Source organism: Sycon ciliatum, chromosome 8, assembly GCF_964019385.1.
Source record: "Sycon ciliatum chromosome 8, ocSycCili1.1, whole genome shotgun sequence".
NCBI lineage: Eukaryota > Metazoa > Porifera > Calcarea > Leucosolenida > Sycettidae > Sycon > Sycon ciliatum.
The window spans coordinates 33,336,610-33,353,304 of NC_088650.1; the positions used below are offsets into that span (position 1 = coordinate 33,336,610).

Below are 16,695 nucleotides of genomic sequence, written 5' to 3' on the forward strand. Positions count from 1 at the left end.
GAGAGAGAAGAGAGAGAGAGAGAGAGAGGGGAGGGAGAGAGAGAGAGAGAGAGAGAGAGAGAGAGAGAGAAAAGGAGGGAGAGAGAGAGAGAGAGACGGTACCAGCACTTGCTGCTTGAAGTGCTTGAAACCTCCATCTGTGACGGAGCAAACAGAGAATACCGCACGAAACACGAAGACGATCCACATTATAGCATACACCGGAGCCAGAATGGATTGGATGCATGCACATGTACACACACACACACACAACACCCACATACAAACACACACACACACCATTGGACGCACATCGCCGGAGGCGATGATAGCGATGCTACAGCAAAAGCCATAGCAGCTTGTGCTGAGATTGCACCATCAACAGCTTGCAAGGCTGAAGAATTGACCGCCACTATTCAGCCTGCTCTACACCACACAGCTATGAAATGGCTTTTTCTGGCCAGTGAATCACTACTTTTGGTCTTTTTCATTTTTTTCACACACACACACATCACACCACATACTCCGGCATGCACTGGCTGTTGGTAACCACCCAGGAGAATGAAAGAAAAGTCAGGAGGAGTCTGAGAAAGAGAAGAAAGACGTGTGTGACCATAATCATCGGGAATCGAACCCGCAACCTATCGATTGGAAATTGCTGCACATACCACTGCACCATATGGCACACACACACACACACACACACACACACACACACACACACACACACACACACACACACACACACACACACACACACACACATACACACACACACACACACACACACACACACACACACACACACACAAACACACACACACACACACACACATACACACATACACACATACACGTAAATCCACACTGATGCACACAATTTTAAATAGTTTTCAGGTGTTTTAAGGTTCGGCTAACACTCCGCAAAATATCGTATAATTATATCAGTACATGTGCTCCAAATTTCCAGTCGCAAGAAAATTTGACTTTTCTCAAACTTGATTTATGAACAACGAATACCTATTCAGCATACTTTCTATCACAACTGGGACAATATCTGATGAGAAATACATCATCACAGCCAAACGAGAGACGTACGTTACAATGACTTATTCGGAATTCAGGTAGTGCAAGAAATGAACGCAACCTACCGTTTACACACGGGCCCGTCGTGGCAGCAGCTGGTTCATCTTGTCGACCTTGTTGGGATATTTACCCCAGCGTTTGATGACCTTCACAAGCTTGATGTAGCCGACCTGTTCCTCGCTGCTTACAATGTTGACCAACTCCTCGTTGTGAGCGCGTGGTCCATCTCGTCTCTCAATCCTCTTCAAGTCGTCTATCTGCTCCAGATCGGCAAAGAACCTGGCCTCTTGAGCCATTTTACGAAATGTTCCTGCGGGTAATGTGCCCAGCCAAGGTGAGATATGGGTTATGAAGGCACTTTGTTTGAATGGGTCGCCGTACGAATTTTCGTCCTCATCTAAGCAAGATATACATGGCATAAAACATGAACAAACAGACAAAAAATGATTTATGGCCAGCCGTACACATTAGGTTAACACAGGCAAGTTCTAGAGTGTCGATGTGCATCACTCCAGTCTGGACCTGTACATCATCAGTGGTTGATCTAAGTATGCTTATACCATGGCAATGGCTAACCTGGCAAGGATTCTTGGCATCTAAATCACTGTTGTGCTACATGCATGTGGCTCCATTTCAGTATGTCATGTATACTTTTGTACATGCCAACCCTCCCCACACACACAAACGCATGCACCACACATACACACACAGACACACACACACACAGACACACACACACACACATCCACACATGCAAAGCAACGAGTTGTCTTAATGTTGCGTTGGGTATGTATATACAGTCAACTTTGCTAATAACGACTGCGGATATAACCACAATTCGTGAATAACAACATAATTTCCATGCCCAGAGGAAAGTGCCCATCTAAATGTAATACATATACTTTGGGTTTAAGGACACTTCGCGAATAAGGTCACTTTTCTGATGCACTGCCGAGTGTCATTATACGCAAAGTTGACTGCATTATGTCAACTCGTAAGAATGGATGAATGTTCATACACACATCCAAGTTTATGTCCTGCTTGGAAGTGTAAGGATGTTTCCAGCCGTGACGCAACCCATACGAGTAGTTAATTGTAAACTGGCGGCTTGGCACAAGGGAAGCATGGATAGGGCAAATGAGGTTTTCAGTCTGTTTGCTAGCTCAGATCTATTCATCTTCTACCGCTTTATGAGCTGCATCTGCGCCTTAGTCCTAGCGGGTGGTGGCAATCCTGTGGTTGTGAAAAACTCAGACAACTTAGTTTCACGTGAAAGGTGACATAAGTTATAGTTCATGATTTGCATATACAGTAAAATCTGTAATGGCGACTACTCGGATATGGCGACCACTCGACCATGGCGACCACTCAGATATGGCGACCACTCGACCATGGCGACCACTCGGATATGGCGACCACTCATCCATGGCGACCACTCGGATATGGCGACCACTCGACCATGGCGACCACTCGAATATGACGACCACTCGACCATGGCGACCACTCGACCATGGCGACCACTCGGATATGGCGACTACTCGACCATGGCGACAACTCGGATATGGCGACCACTCAACCATGGCGACCACTCGGATATGGCGACCACTCGACCATGGCGACCACTCGGATATGACGACCACTCGACCATGGCGACCACTCGACCATGGCAACCACTCGGATATGGCGACCACTCGACCATGGCGACCACTCGGATATGGCGACCACTCGGATATGGCGACCACTCAACCATGGCGACCACTCGGATATGGCGACCACTCGACCATGGCGACCACTCGGATATGACGACCACTCGACCATGGCGACCACTCGACCATGGCGACCACTCGGATAAGGCGACCACTCGACCATGGCGACCACTCGGATATGGCCACCACTCGACCATGGCGACCACTTTTCCTTGTCACGGACGCATTCACGTTCAAAACACCTCCTCGGATAAGGCGACCACTCGCTCAGCGCGACCGACCACCCACCCGCGACCGCGTTGCACAGTGCTAGTGCATGTAAATGTACGCATTGCGTGGTGCAGCAGGCTGCATGCTACATCTACACATGATCAGTATAGGAACTGTGTACATGTACAGGTGCATGGTGCATGACAGGTCTGAGGACCCCAGGCACATGAGTCATGCTAGAGTAGCATACATGTAGGTGTGTGCATGACAGGTCTGAGGACCCCAGGCACATGAGTCATGCTAGAGGAGCATACATGTAGGTGTGTGCACTGCGATGCACTGATCAAAATGATGGATCACATGTGTGGATATGGTCACGTGACCCACTGAACCTGGATAAGAAGACCACCTGGCCCTGGCGACCACTTTTTCTCGTCATTTGAGGGGTGGCCTTAGACCACTTTTTCTCGTCCCTTGAGGGGTGGCCTTAGACCACTTTTTCTCGTCCCTTGAGGGGTGGCCTTAGACAGGTTTCACTGTACCACTATGCATACATCTGTAGAAATCATTAAACACAGAGAGGTTCCAGGCTATCCAAGAGAGTGCTCAATACCGAGAGGTAGAGCCGGTTCAAACAATAGGAGGACAGAGAAAGTTTTCTGATGATCGCTTAGTGCGTAAAGCTCGGAGTAGAAACACTTTCTCTGTCCTCCTATTGTTTGTAGAAATCAATATTATTCTGTAGAGTTGAAGTGACTTACATGGTTGGTTAGTGTTAAGCTCCGGTTGGAGTACCTTTGCTAAACCATCTTCTGGTACAAGCTTCTCCCTAAATCAGACATTACAGACACAGACACACACACACACACACACACACACACACACACACACACACACACACACACACTTACACACACACATACACACGCACACATACACACACACACACACACACACACACACACACGCACACACACACACACACAAGCAAGAGAACACCTCGTTATGATGGCATTACTTCCAGTAACATTGCAAAAATAGTGGTTGGGACTTTGAGTAACATTGCTATTAGCATATGAAAGGTAGAATTGAGATCAGGTGTGAAGCAATACCTGTACCATGTACACATGATTTGAATTACAACAAGTCTATGTGCTTACGGTGATGTCGACCGTTGGCATGAAACTGCCTCTGCGGGTGCTAATGCTGCTGCTGGTGGTGATGCTGATGCTGCTGATGATGATGGTGATGATGATGATGATGTAGATGATTCTGATGATGCTACTGCTGTTGTTGATTGTACTGCTGGTGGCACTGGTGCTGCTGCTGATGCGGACTCCAATGCTGCTGCTGCTGCTGATGATGATGATGGCAGAGGTAATGCAGCTGCTGCTGCTGCTGCTGCTTGTCCTGCTGGTGGCACTGCTGCTGGTGTCACTGCTGCTGCTGCTGGTGGCACTGCTGCTGGTGGCACTGCTGAAGCAGGTGGCACTGCTGCAGCTGGTGGCACTGCTGCTGGTGGTGGCACTGCTGCTGGTAGCACTGCTGCTGCTGCTGGTGGCACTGCTGCTGGTGGCACTGCTGCTGCTGCTAGTGGCTGCTGAAATCGTTTTAGAAATCCGAAGATATGCAGGCAAGAAACACAAACAAGAGAAAAGTTCAGTCAGGCCCATTCCACAGACGTATACCGTGAAATAATAATTATCCTCCATTCGTAGTGCATTGCAATTCTATGCTAGCTTTTGATCAAGTAGAATTCTATTGAGTATTGCTGAAAAGAAACTACTTCTCCTTGAAGAAAACAAGAAAACTAAAAAAACGATACACGGTCACTTGATCAGTCAAATCCTCAACGTCACACGATTAAAGTCACATGATCACAGTCACATGAGCATGATCACGGTCACATGATCACTGTCACATGATCACTGTCACATGATCACTGTCACACAATCAATGTCACACGATCACTGTCATACGATCACTGTCACACGATCACGGTCACATGATCACTGTCACATGATCAGTCACATGATGGTGTAGATATTGCAGCAAAGTATCTATTCTAGCAGCTTGACATTTCAAGTGTATGCTGAAACCATACAAGACAGTGGAAGAAAATCTTCACAACTCACCTCAGCTTGGACAAATGGCACATCCTTACGCAGCCAGGGCCAGAAGGACCTCGGAATAATGACCTTCTCCTTGCAGGTAGCACACGTAGCCTTGAAGGTCAGGGCGGTGTTCCCATCTGACTCGTATGCCGTCAAGAAATGCTTCTTGTGCAAGCTGGTTAGCAACACCCACGACGAGTGTACCAGCACCTCTGCAGGACTGCTGCATTCCTTCAGGCGATCCTGGCATGATGCGGAAGTGCAGGCGAAAGACTCACCAACAACTGTGAACTGCCGGTACCCTTGGGTGCTGAGAACTTGTGTGAAGTCAACAATTGCACTCTTCATATCCCAAGCCACATCAGCAAGTATGGATGGTGTAGCAGCAGCGCATTCTAAGCGAACACCTGTCGGTGTCCAGCAGAGGCATACTTGGCTACAACCAACCTCCAAATTCAGTGATGCCGCACTGGATGTGAACTGAAGACTGGCTGACTCTTTCTTCATACGATGAATTATGTAGGTGACTAAGCGACCGAACAGTGGTGGAGGAAACAGCATCCCAGGGAAGCTGAGGTGGTTAAACGGTAGCTTAAAGGGAACATCATCCTCCAAAACCAACCGTAATGCTTCCTGGTTGCAACAGAACGGGATGAAGAGGTCGGGTAGGCCTGACGTGACAACCGGACATCTGTCTTGTCTGCTGATGCTGCTGCTGTTGCTGCTGCCGCCGACTCTACTGCCACACCCTCCGGTGCTGGTATCTGTACTGCTGGTGGCTGTACTGCTGTTGACTGTACTGCTGGTGACTGTACTGCTGGTGGCTGTACTGCTGGTGGCTGTACTGCTGGTGGCTGCACTGCTGGCGGGCTGAAGTTCTGCTGCCAAGTTGAAGTAACACATGGATTTGCAGAGAGCTAGCTGGACAACACGGCTGAGAGGATACCAAACTTTCTCTATCAACATCGCGCTGGCAATTCCCGTACGTCGAAAGTGTTGCACTTCTCTGACTAATGTTGCTGAGGTGCTTGGAAAAGCTGTCTCCTTCAGAGGGAAGGTCATCAAGCGTACAAAGTTGAGTAACAGCTGCTGGGGTTCAAGGAAAATGACACTTGAAGTGAGTGGATGCGGGCAGTCACAGCAAAACACTGTGCCATGTTGCTGAAGGTGGTGCAGTAGATCAGACACTTGTGCAGTGGTGAGATCTTTGCCGCTAACATGCCGACAAAAGTCTACAAACTGTGGGTAGTCCATACTAACAAAACTCTGCTGCTGCCGCTGCTGCTGCTGCTCACTACTGGTAGCTTGCATTGCATCATCACTGCACCCAGCCTTTGCATAGCGAAGCATTTCCTTTTGGTGGAGAGAAATAGCTTCTTCTATCTTCACTTGCATCAAGGGAATTGCTTGGACAGGAAAGGCAGACACAATTCTAGAGAGCTCTTGCTGTGCTTCAGCAAGCTGGCTGTGGCGAGATACGCGATCTTGAAGACGGTGATTGTCAACAAAGAAGGGTCCACAGACCTTGACGTTGGGGCCGGCCCTTTCAGCCAGCTTGGACACGGCATTGAAGAACATGTCCTTCTTCTTCTCTATTTGGTCGTCGTCGACAAGATCCACATGGGTAACAACAACCATGATGGCTGTGCTACACTCATCATGATGGTGGCTGCTATTGCTGCTACTGCTCTTACCCGCCTCTGTGTCTGACTGATGCTGATGCTGCTGCTGTTGGTGCTGCTGATGTTGCTGCTGCTGCTGCTGCTGTTGCGGCTGCTGCTGCTGTTGCTGCTGCTGTTGCTGCTGCTGCTGGTGGTGATGCTGGTCAGGGTGTGTGTCTGCTCTATGCTGCAAAGCAATCAGTGACAGACACATGTGAAGGTAGTCAGCCTGCGTCATTCCTGGCAACGGTATAGAAGTTACAATCTCCTGACCATCGAAGCGGTAGACGTCTTCCGTTACCTCTTCATCCAGGTCACACCTCATGTCAAGAGTCACAATGTACACGCTGTCACAAATTGAAAACGAGATGCTTTGTTGTACCAACATCGGCATCTGTCCACCCATGTCCCACAGCTCAACAAACGCATACGCTGCTTCCTCTCCATTTGAACTGTTATCGACATTGCTGACAGACGAGCGAACTTGAGAGATAACATCTGGTGCCACTTTGGTCAGGTCATTAGCATGAGGAACATTGGCAAACTCATTGTGGACAGCGGATGTAGCTGCTGCTCCACCAGTAGCCGGGAAAGTAGCCAAAGGAGTACTCTTTGTTGGTGGAAGTAGTGACCTGGTGAATTTCTTGAGCTTGGACCATGCTGATGGTTGTGCAGCGATGGGTAGCTCTGGAGCCTCCTTGATTTTCTTGACCAGATCTAGAGATGATCGGATACGAGCTGTGAGTAGATTGACAAAGAAACTATGTTGACTGTTGTCCACAAGAACTTGTGCGGCTTCTTGTGTGCCTGTGGCGAGTTGAGAGGAGAGATGCATTCTGAGTCTGGATCGATGGATGGAAATGGAGTCGGTGCTGTCTGCGTTTTCAATGAACTCTTCACCGAGCAGTGCACGGACAAAGCTGGACTTTCCTGTGGCGTACTTGCCGACAAGGTACATACGCACACGTACCACGCTGGCCTCGTCCTTGCCACCAATGATGTCCTCAGCCACAGCAGCTGCATTACAATGAACAATAATAATGCAGCAGCAGCAGTAGCAGCAAGAAGAGCAGCAACAGCAGTAGCAGCAACAATCATTAGTACATGTTATCATGGGAAATGGTAGAATGTCTCAAGTACAACAGAGTTTACCAGTCACAAAAGCAATTGAGAGCCCCCCCCCCCCCCCCACCCCTTTGCTTATTCTCTTCCTGTTTGCCCTCCCTCCAACCCCCCCCCCCCCCCCTCCACCCACGAGAGGGAGAGGGAGAGAGGGAGAGAGGGAGAGAGGGAGAGGGAGAGAGGGAGAAGGAGAGGGAGAGGGAGAGGGAGAGGGAGAGGGAGAGAGAGAGAGAGAGAGAGCGAAATGACAGCAGCGGAAAGTAGTAAAAAAAGTCACGAAGTATTTGTTTCCAGAGGAAGTACTGCTTTGTATCTATCTATCTATCTATCTAATCAATCTGCGGAGAGCACAGTTTCGTCCTTTGTGGACTCATCAGCGCAGCACGGAGAAAACGAGGCCGAACTTGGTAGAAATGAAAAACAAATTTTCCGAAGCCAGATTTAAACCAAGCCCAAACGTACCCAGCCAGAGTGCTCAAACTGAAAAGTCAGTGAGCTCTGCATAACGCAAACAGCAACGGCACTTATCCACATGAGCTATCTAATCTATGTCCCTCTCTCTCTGTCACAGTCTCTGTCTCTGTTTTCTCTAATAGCTCACACTTGAAGACTGCTAACCAAACATCATTACAACAAAGATGTTCTAAAATCGAACAGACAGATTGGAACCCACCAGTTCGAAGTTCCAGTTCCTCCTTCATTGTTCCCAAACAGAACACAGCACACAGCACGCACACACATGCACGCACGCACGCACACACACACACACACACACACACACACACACACACACACACACACACACACACACACACAACACCAGAAATGAGTTGATCAATTTACTTTTATTCCCCAAGTTATGCTAGACACAGTCAGGGCTCACCACGACCATACAAAATTCAAAAAGTGTCGACTACCATTTTGAAAAAATGGCGACGGCCACGGAGGCCAGAGTTTGTGCAGTCATAGCGGCTACGCACCCGAGTTCATGCTGATCGATGTACAGCCATGTACAGTCTAGTCGTAATATACCGGTATTTTACGACTCCCTGGTCTAGTCTGTACAGCGAAGGGCCAGTGCCCAAGCGAATCTTGTTGTTTGATGTTGGGAAAGACACGCAGGGAAGACGTCCTTTCTCCAAGCCATCTTGGTTTTTTCTCAATCCGGTGGTGCGTGTCGATCAAGATTATTTCCGTGAGGTACTGGTGAACTGGAGTCCTGCCATCTACAAGGATTTCCCGCGCCTAGCTAACCAATGTTGTCAGTAGAGCTCAGCGTTTCTTGATCGCGACTCTGCACACTCTTTTCTGCTTGACCTTGCAGCTTTCACGCTGCGAGTGGGGAGTTTCCTGGCCACAAATAAATCCCTTGTACAGTCCATTCATAAAAAAATGGGTCCTGGCTCTGGCGAGCTCCCGTATTTGGCGATTTTTCGTGATTTCATCGTACACAGTGCAGTGCTGCGAACTTTGAAATTTGAAAAAGGGTCCAAAAAGGGTGCCTGAACTGGGGTTCGAACCGCAGAATGCACTGTTGCAGGCGGGGTCAAACGGCCTGGATTTTGATGGTTTTTCCCAATTCAGTGCTTTTGGGGCAAAACCTGGCCGAAATCCTATTCTTGCTATGGCTTGCTTTTTGGACAAAAAAACTTCAGAAACATAATTGGAAGAGGATTCCATATGGGATTGCAGAAAAAAATTCTAAAAAAACTCAACGTTTGACCCATTTATGGCCAAAAGCTAGAAGTTCATTTTTTTCTGAATGGACTGTAGTAATGACCATGATGACAAGCGACTGGTATGATCTCTGACTGGCCGGAGTCCTTAGCTTGAGTCAACACGAAGGTAAACTCTTCACTTGGTACGCTTGCTGTCTCCTCCGTCCTTTCTTGTTGCACCAGCAGATATGTGCACGGCTAACACTTTTTGTTGGTGCGTGCGGGAACGCATGGCCGACCTTGATGTCTTCATAAAAGTAAAAGAGCGGTTCTATTTGGCCGATTCTCACCATCGATAGCTCATTTTCAAGGTCTTGGAATTCTCTATCGGTTTATCGTCCCCGATTTCTAATTTTCTCTTCATTCACTTGTTCGCACGTCTTCGAGTTTGAGTGATTTCACCATCGGATCTCAGCCAAACGAAGGCCAAATCGAAAAATTCGAGGATGCAACCCCCCAAAGACACACCTGAACACAAATCCACAATGGCCTGATCTCTAAAACCAACGAATACAGCCAAGTTCAGCTCAGAAAACACCCCACAATTGCAAGAAACAGCCAGTTTTGCCGTGTGCTGATTGGTCAAATCCAAATGACCGTTATGGACGCTTTGTAGGGTCGTGGTGAGCCCTGACAGTAGATGATTGGCATGGTCAGGACTCCCAGACCTCAATTTCGTGCCTCCTCATGCATGCATGTGTGTGTGTGTGTGTGTGTGTGTGTGTGTGTGTGTGTGTGTGTGTGTGTGTGAAAAAAGAAAAAGCCACTTCATAGCTGTGTGGTGTAGACCAGGCTGAATAGTGGCGGTCAATTCTTCAGCCTTGCAACCTGTTGAATGGTGCAATCCCAGCACAAGCTGCTATGGCTTCTGCTGTAGCATCGCTATCATCGCCTCCGGCGATGGGCGTCCAATGGTCCAATGGTGTGTGTGTGTGTGTGTGTGTGTGTGTGTGTGTGTGTGTGTGTGTGAAAGAGAGAGAGAGAGTGAGGAATCGTTTCCGCTGATGATCCAGATCATATAGCTGCCAGAGATGGCTCTCTCGACCAGGACCAGGTGTGTGTGTGTGTGTGTGTGTGTGTGTGTGTGTTTGTGTATGTGTGCTCGTGCATGTGCTCGTGCATGTGCTCGCGCATGTGTGTGTGTGTGTGTGTGTGTGTGTGTATGTGTGCTCGTGCATGTGTGTGTGTGTGTGTGTGTGTGTGTGTGTGTGTGTTGTGTGTGTGCATGTGTGTGTGTGTGTGTGTGTGTGTGTGTGTGTGTGTGTGTGTGTGTGTGTGTGTGTGTGTGTGTGTGTGTGCCCATTCCACTGCCCGTCATGTGACCCGTGATTTCGATTTGCTGCTAGATTTAAACGGCACAATTGCGAGCGTGACAAGCGACCAACAGCGAGGGAGCGTCTTGAGTTCAAGTTTCGCTGTGCGTGCGGCGAGAGATATCGCATGCAGCAGGATCTGCAGCGGCATGAGGCCGGATGTTTTGCCGCGACGCCGTGATGCTACCCCTTTGTTCACTTCCTCTCCTGAGGGCAGCTTAGCCGTTTAACGGCAGCGGTATGTCAAGGTCAAGGGTCAAGGTGTGTGTGTGTGTGTGTGCATGTGTGTGTGTTTGTGTGTGTGTGTGGGTGTGCGTAGGTGGGTCGCCCCGTGTGTGGCCCCTTTTTCACAGGAGAAAAGTGGCCAAGTATGAAAAGGGTTAATTTCCAGTGATATCCTACAAAGTCGGGTGGTACAACATTTAGTGCTTGATGCACAGGAGCAGACACGGGTCGATTGCGACATTCGTTTTCCCCAGCCCCCAGGGTCTAAGCCACATGCCCCTTTTAAGTCCCAGAATTCGTATTTTTGTTGTGAAGTATAAGCTACACATCAGACGTTTACCTTTTTGACAATCTAACTTAATGGGTACTTGTACATACATACGTACAAGACATTACAAATACTTAACCCTTTATGAAGAACAACTGAGGTTATAGCAAAAAGGGCCTAGTTTGTCCTTCACTCTGAACTGACATGTAGAAGCTTTGTGCAAGTGGAATGATGAATTTCAGTACATAAAAACAGTCTAATGACATCATACACTCATTATATGCATGGAGCGCTGTAGAGCTGGCTGATTCACTTCCAGCATTCGGATTATAAGCCGCAGGACGATTTTGGATGCAATTCAAGGTGCAGCCAACACACCGGAAAACACGGTATGTGCTGTGGTGCTAAGCCACAAGCAGTTGCAGTGGTTGCACTTCATCTATTTCAGAGCTGCCAAGTTCATTTTCTCTTTGGTCGGGAGATCTCCCTCAAAGGGGGATAGCCAGGCGGGAGGTCGGTCGGTAGCCCTTAAAACGAGTGGTTTTCCATCTACTTCCTCAGTAAACAAAAATATTGTGATGGATTTTTGAGGGACTGGTTTGCGCACAAACTGCCGTGAAATTAGTCACGATTACTTTCTCGGTCTTCCCTGGCATGCCATGAAAGAGATACGATGCAAAGAAAGCGACTCTTCACAAGTTGAAGTTGCTGAAACGATTACGTTTTTCCTTAGTGGCTTAGCTGATAAGTTACCATAACGATCGGCTTATCGGCTAAACGATTCTTGTTGTAACTACATCAGTACAATGTACATTCTGTGAATTTCGAAAAAAATTACGAGTCCAACATCGCCAACAACGGAAAGCGGGTGCATAGATCCGATGATCCCGCAACAAGTCTGTCAGCTGTTCAAACTGACCAGACGAATGCAAACAAGACAGAGGCGAAGCACTGGTTGCAACCCAAGAGCTGATGGTATCTTTCGCCTGTGACTTCGCTGACTTCGGCAATGAAGTCAGAGAAGCCGGCCAGGGGTGCAGATCGGTGGATTTTGACAGATGAGCTGACTTGAGGCGCGCCAACAAGTAACTAGTTGCTTTTCCTGTCTATGCTCAAAATAGGCCTAGACGCCAGGCCTAGCTTGTCGTCGAGCAAACTGATTCGGGAACTGTCGACAGAACGGAAAACACGAAACTGAAGACCACTTTACTGTCTTTAGCTCAAGACTACTCGCACGTCGAGGGAAATCCAGCCCCTGCAGATAGTGTTGACACATACTTAGGCTGCCAGTCCTGCATGCTGTATGTAAAAAAAAGTAGTCAGCTGAAAAGACGGCGGCGGTGATCGCGTCGATGTTTCTCAGATCGCGCTTGTACTTTTACACATACATCGATATTGCAAGACAGTTAGTGCAGTCGACAGCGCACTCATGCACTCCGAGTGCCATTGTCGACTTGCGTCGACGAGTAAACATGCAGTCCCCAGTGCGCGACAGGCAGACCTCACCCAGTTTGGGCCTCTATTTTTTCGACTATTGGAGATGTTTAGCCGTGGTAAACGGCCACTGGGCCCTGGAAGATGTCCATACCCATCGAAATACGCTGCCAGAACTTGAGAAGTATGGGTTGCAATTTTTAAAAAATCGAACCAGCGTCGTTGAAAATGCGCATCAGATTTTTTGCCCAGCGGCGAGGAAGAAATCGGTTCTCACGCATTTCCACCTCCCAGAGTCGGTGCGAGTATTTTCCCCTTTCCCGTCAACTTTCATTGCACGGAGCATGGAATTTGGTTCAGACTTGATGCCTAGCTATTACCCAAGACTCCAGGCAGCTATCCGGTGCGCGTATCCGTTGCGATAGGCGGCTGGAGTCACGGGTAGAAACAATCAAACGATGAATTCCTCACGGACGCATTCAATGCAAACTTGACGGAAACAGCGCTGGCGGCACTCACTGGGTCCAGAACTAAATTTTTCTAAGAACTACCACGTTACCATGGTGACCAGCACAGTCAAGAGACACTACAGGTATGTCAGCTACAACATAATTATATTCTTTCTACAACGACACCTACCTCTTGCTCAATACCTGACGATCTACTGCAAGCTGATGCGAAAGTGCATTACACCCGAGAACGCCGCGCTTGTCAACGGAACAGGGAAGGGCTTCACTCTCCAAAGTTGAAAAGTATTTGGACTGCTGCTAATCGGGAGAACAAACGACCACCACGGCGGCAGAACATTTCGCAGCTGTTCACCGACACGATCCGCTTCACCAAACGACTTACGAACGTTTCGTTTCCGAGTTTTCTGGTGGCAGCAACAAGACTTTCGTCCGCAACGACAGGACGGAAATCTCTCGCAACTGAAGTCCTGTTGCGAAGACAGAGAAGATTCCGCAAGCCATCTCTTCTGCTTCCAGTATTGTAGCTCTCCTGTCCATTGGCATATCTTTCAATCCCAACGAACGAAAAAAAGGATCTGCTTCTCTCTCCAAAACAACGAACAACTAACTAACTTTACTTCGCGAGTGTCCGGGCCGATCGTGTACATAGTGTATGCAGCGCATGCGGCGCATTTTGCATGACATGACACGCATTTTTGCGCAGCGGCTGGAGCTAGAGGGCAGCACGTTTGTACGGATTTGGCGATTTCTTCGACGGCAATGGCTTCCTTTATGAATTGACTACCGTATTTTACCGGTTGCAAGTCGACCCCGGTTATAGGTCGACCCCTGTATCCGGAGGTCTCAATTCTGCGTTTTAAAGTTTTCACCCAAAGAAGCCCTACTAACCCCTCCCTGCTATTAACACATCAACAAATCATGTAAACATTCCTTGTTGGAGGTTATAACATCCCAATCCTTCAAAAGACCAATAAACTGGAAAAATGTGTACACATAGTGCACTCGTGCATGCAGTTCAGGTCATTTTTTGTAAGATGCTGATAGTTCCCGGTTACAAGTCGAATTCCGGTTGTAAGTCGACCCCCACCCTTTCTCCTTCTATTTTAAGTCGTAAAAGGTCGACTTACAACCGGAAAAATACGGTACCTATGATGTATACTTTGGAAAGCGATAGTTCGTACAGAAAGTACCGAAAATTCCAGGAAAAGTTGGACTTTCGATTTTTGGTAAAAGTGCCTGTACAGCTAAGCTGACAGCCTGGCAGGGAGCGCCTTGTCACCTTGAGTGGTCAACTGGCAGTGAAAGGGTTAATCAATTCTCCAGAGCACAGCATATAGGAAATGTGCTAGTCGTATTCAATTCCGCCCAACCATTACCTAGGGATAATGATTTGAAGTGCACCAATTTCAGACAATCACTATAAACACAAATGAATGGGTGTAATGGGAGAATCGAGAACATTTCAAGACGACTTCACAGAACAGTACAGCGTACAGTGCACAAGTACAAAGCCTCGTCACTCGAACTGAGCGGACCGTGCGCATATGGTATTGATTATAACTTGGTATGCTGGCGCAAAACAATTGCTCATGGAGGAAGACGAAAGGGTCTCAACGCCTTGAAATGTCACATGGCCAGAAGTTGTTCGACACTGATGACGATGGCATGGTCTGCGGCACTGCGACCCGACCAGAACAAGCCAAAACTCATCACCTCAAAAAGCGCTTGTCGTATGGAAACGAGACTTTGGGTCTCAAGGACATGAACATCTCCTCTCTCCGACAAAGCAATACACTCGCTGAAATATTCTAGAATTTGACCTAACCACGCCGAAAAACTATGCGAAGTCGGATTCTCCCATCTGAAGTATTGAAACTTGTTTTCCACAGAATCAGGGTCTGGGTTCGAGGGGGTGAAGTCACAATGACAATAGGTCCGTTTGACCCTATCAGGTGAAGTCAAGGAATACTAGTGATAACCACAAGTGCAAGCATTGTACATGAGAAAACACAACCAGGGGCATTAATAGGCCATTCACACGACGTGTAAACCCTTGCACGTGTGTGACCACGGTCAACATGTGTCACTAGTGACAACAAAAACATCTACACGAGTGTGTAATAGTGATAGACATCTCATCAAGTGTACATAAACAAGAGTGCGCAACTCTTACATCTCCTCTGTTCCATGGGGGAGTTATTCGTCCATACAATGCATGCGCAAAACATGCGATGGGCACTGGACCTTCATTGCGAGTCTCTGTTTCGCCGTCTTGAAACCAACGATTTTTCGTACCAGACGATGGCAATTGTGACGAAACGTTGTACGTAAAAGGAATCGGTTCGGTTTGCAGTGCTGTGGGAATGGGTGTGGTAACCGAACTACTCTCTTCAAATTTCTCTCCCGGTTAACCCTCTCAGTGCCACGGGCGACTTTAGTCGCCCAGAATGAGTATGTGTGTACAAATAAATTCGTATCTCCACTTCTACACACAGGAGAGTTACAAACGACCACTCTACGTCTCCAGGAAGACCTTGGCTATCCACTTATCACATCGGTTTGTGTCCGTGAGGATAGACGTCGCCAGAATGCAGGAAACGGACATCGCTCAGGCGCCCTCTCGAGGAAGACTATTTTCGCTGCATTTTCTCTTCACAATGGTCTGCCTGACCTTGATATATTTCCAGAGAGCCATCGTTTGTAAAGATCTGTGGATATATAGCTGAGCTATGAAAAATTTGAGTCCAGCTCAACTCAGAAAAATTTGTATTTTTCTGACCCCCTTGGCACTGAAAGGGTGAATTAATAGCGTGTTATCAAACCCATAGCGCATTTCAATGAAGCCCATCCAAGCCACTCACGTGCCCACAGACTCATAGTTTCTGCCTTGCACAGTATTACAGTCAGACCTCGCATAACCGCACACATCCGTTTTCCACAAAAATATCCGGATAGGCGAGGAAACCGGATAAATAAACACGCACACTGTATGTATGCATGACATTATACTGTAAATCGGTAACCAACGATTTTCTTCCGGATGGCGAGGGATCCAGATAAAAGAGGACCGGATAAGCGAGGTCTGACTGTACTTAACAGTACAGCATGTGCAGTGCAGAATCAGGTGGAACACATGTTCAGGATCAACATGTGTAAATATTCACAATGTGAACGGCAACATGAGGGGTGTGATGGTACCACACATCTCATAAAGAGTACATACCCCCACCCCCCCCCCTCAGAGTGTGCAACTGGAATGGGGTTGTGGGACGGTGTAATCCGGGATGTACGTCATTTTTGGGTCAGACTTGCCTCATTCCATCGCGGCGGTGCACCACGCCCACACTTCCCCTACTTATGATGTCATTATTATGATGTGAAACACGGAT

General features: G+C 48.0%; 2 protein-coding genes across 2 annotated transcripts in view; both read right to left on the bottom strand.

Annotated features, from left to right (window-relative positions):
• LOC135822816 (uncharacterized) overlaps positions 1 to 16,695 on the bottom strand; it is a 109,177-nt gene that overhangs the window by 87,105 nt on the left and 5,377 nt on the right. The window lies entirely within an intron of this gene.
• Positions 96 to 16,695, bottom strand: part of LOC135822822 (uncharacterized) — a 17,726-nt gene continuing 1,126 nt past the window's right edge. Inside the window, exons 3-8 of the mRNA XM_065335658.1 lie at positions 8,552 to 8,573; positions 5,117 to 7,773; positions 4,142 to 4,581; positions 3,743 to 3,810; positions 1,131 to 1,462; positions 96 to 137 (exon numbers count right to left, since the gene is read on the bottom strand). Coding sequence (XP_065191730.1) covers positions 1,134 to 1,462; positions 3,743 to 3,810; positions 4,142 to 4,581; positions 5,117 to 7,773; positions 8,552 to 8,573 — 3,516 coding nt within the window. The 3' untranslated portion in view covers positions 96 to 137; positions 1,131 to 1,133. The remainder of the gene's footprint in view (positions 138 to 1,130; positions 1,463 to 3,742; positions 3,811 to 4,141; positions 4,582 to 5,116; positions 7,774 to 8,551; positions 8,574 to 16,695) is intronic.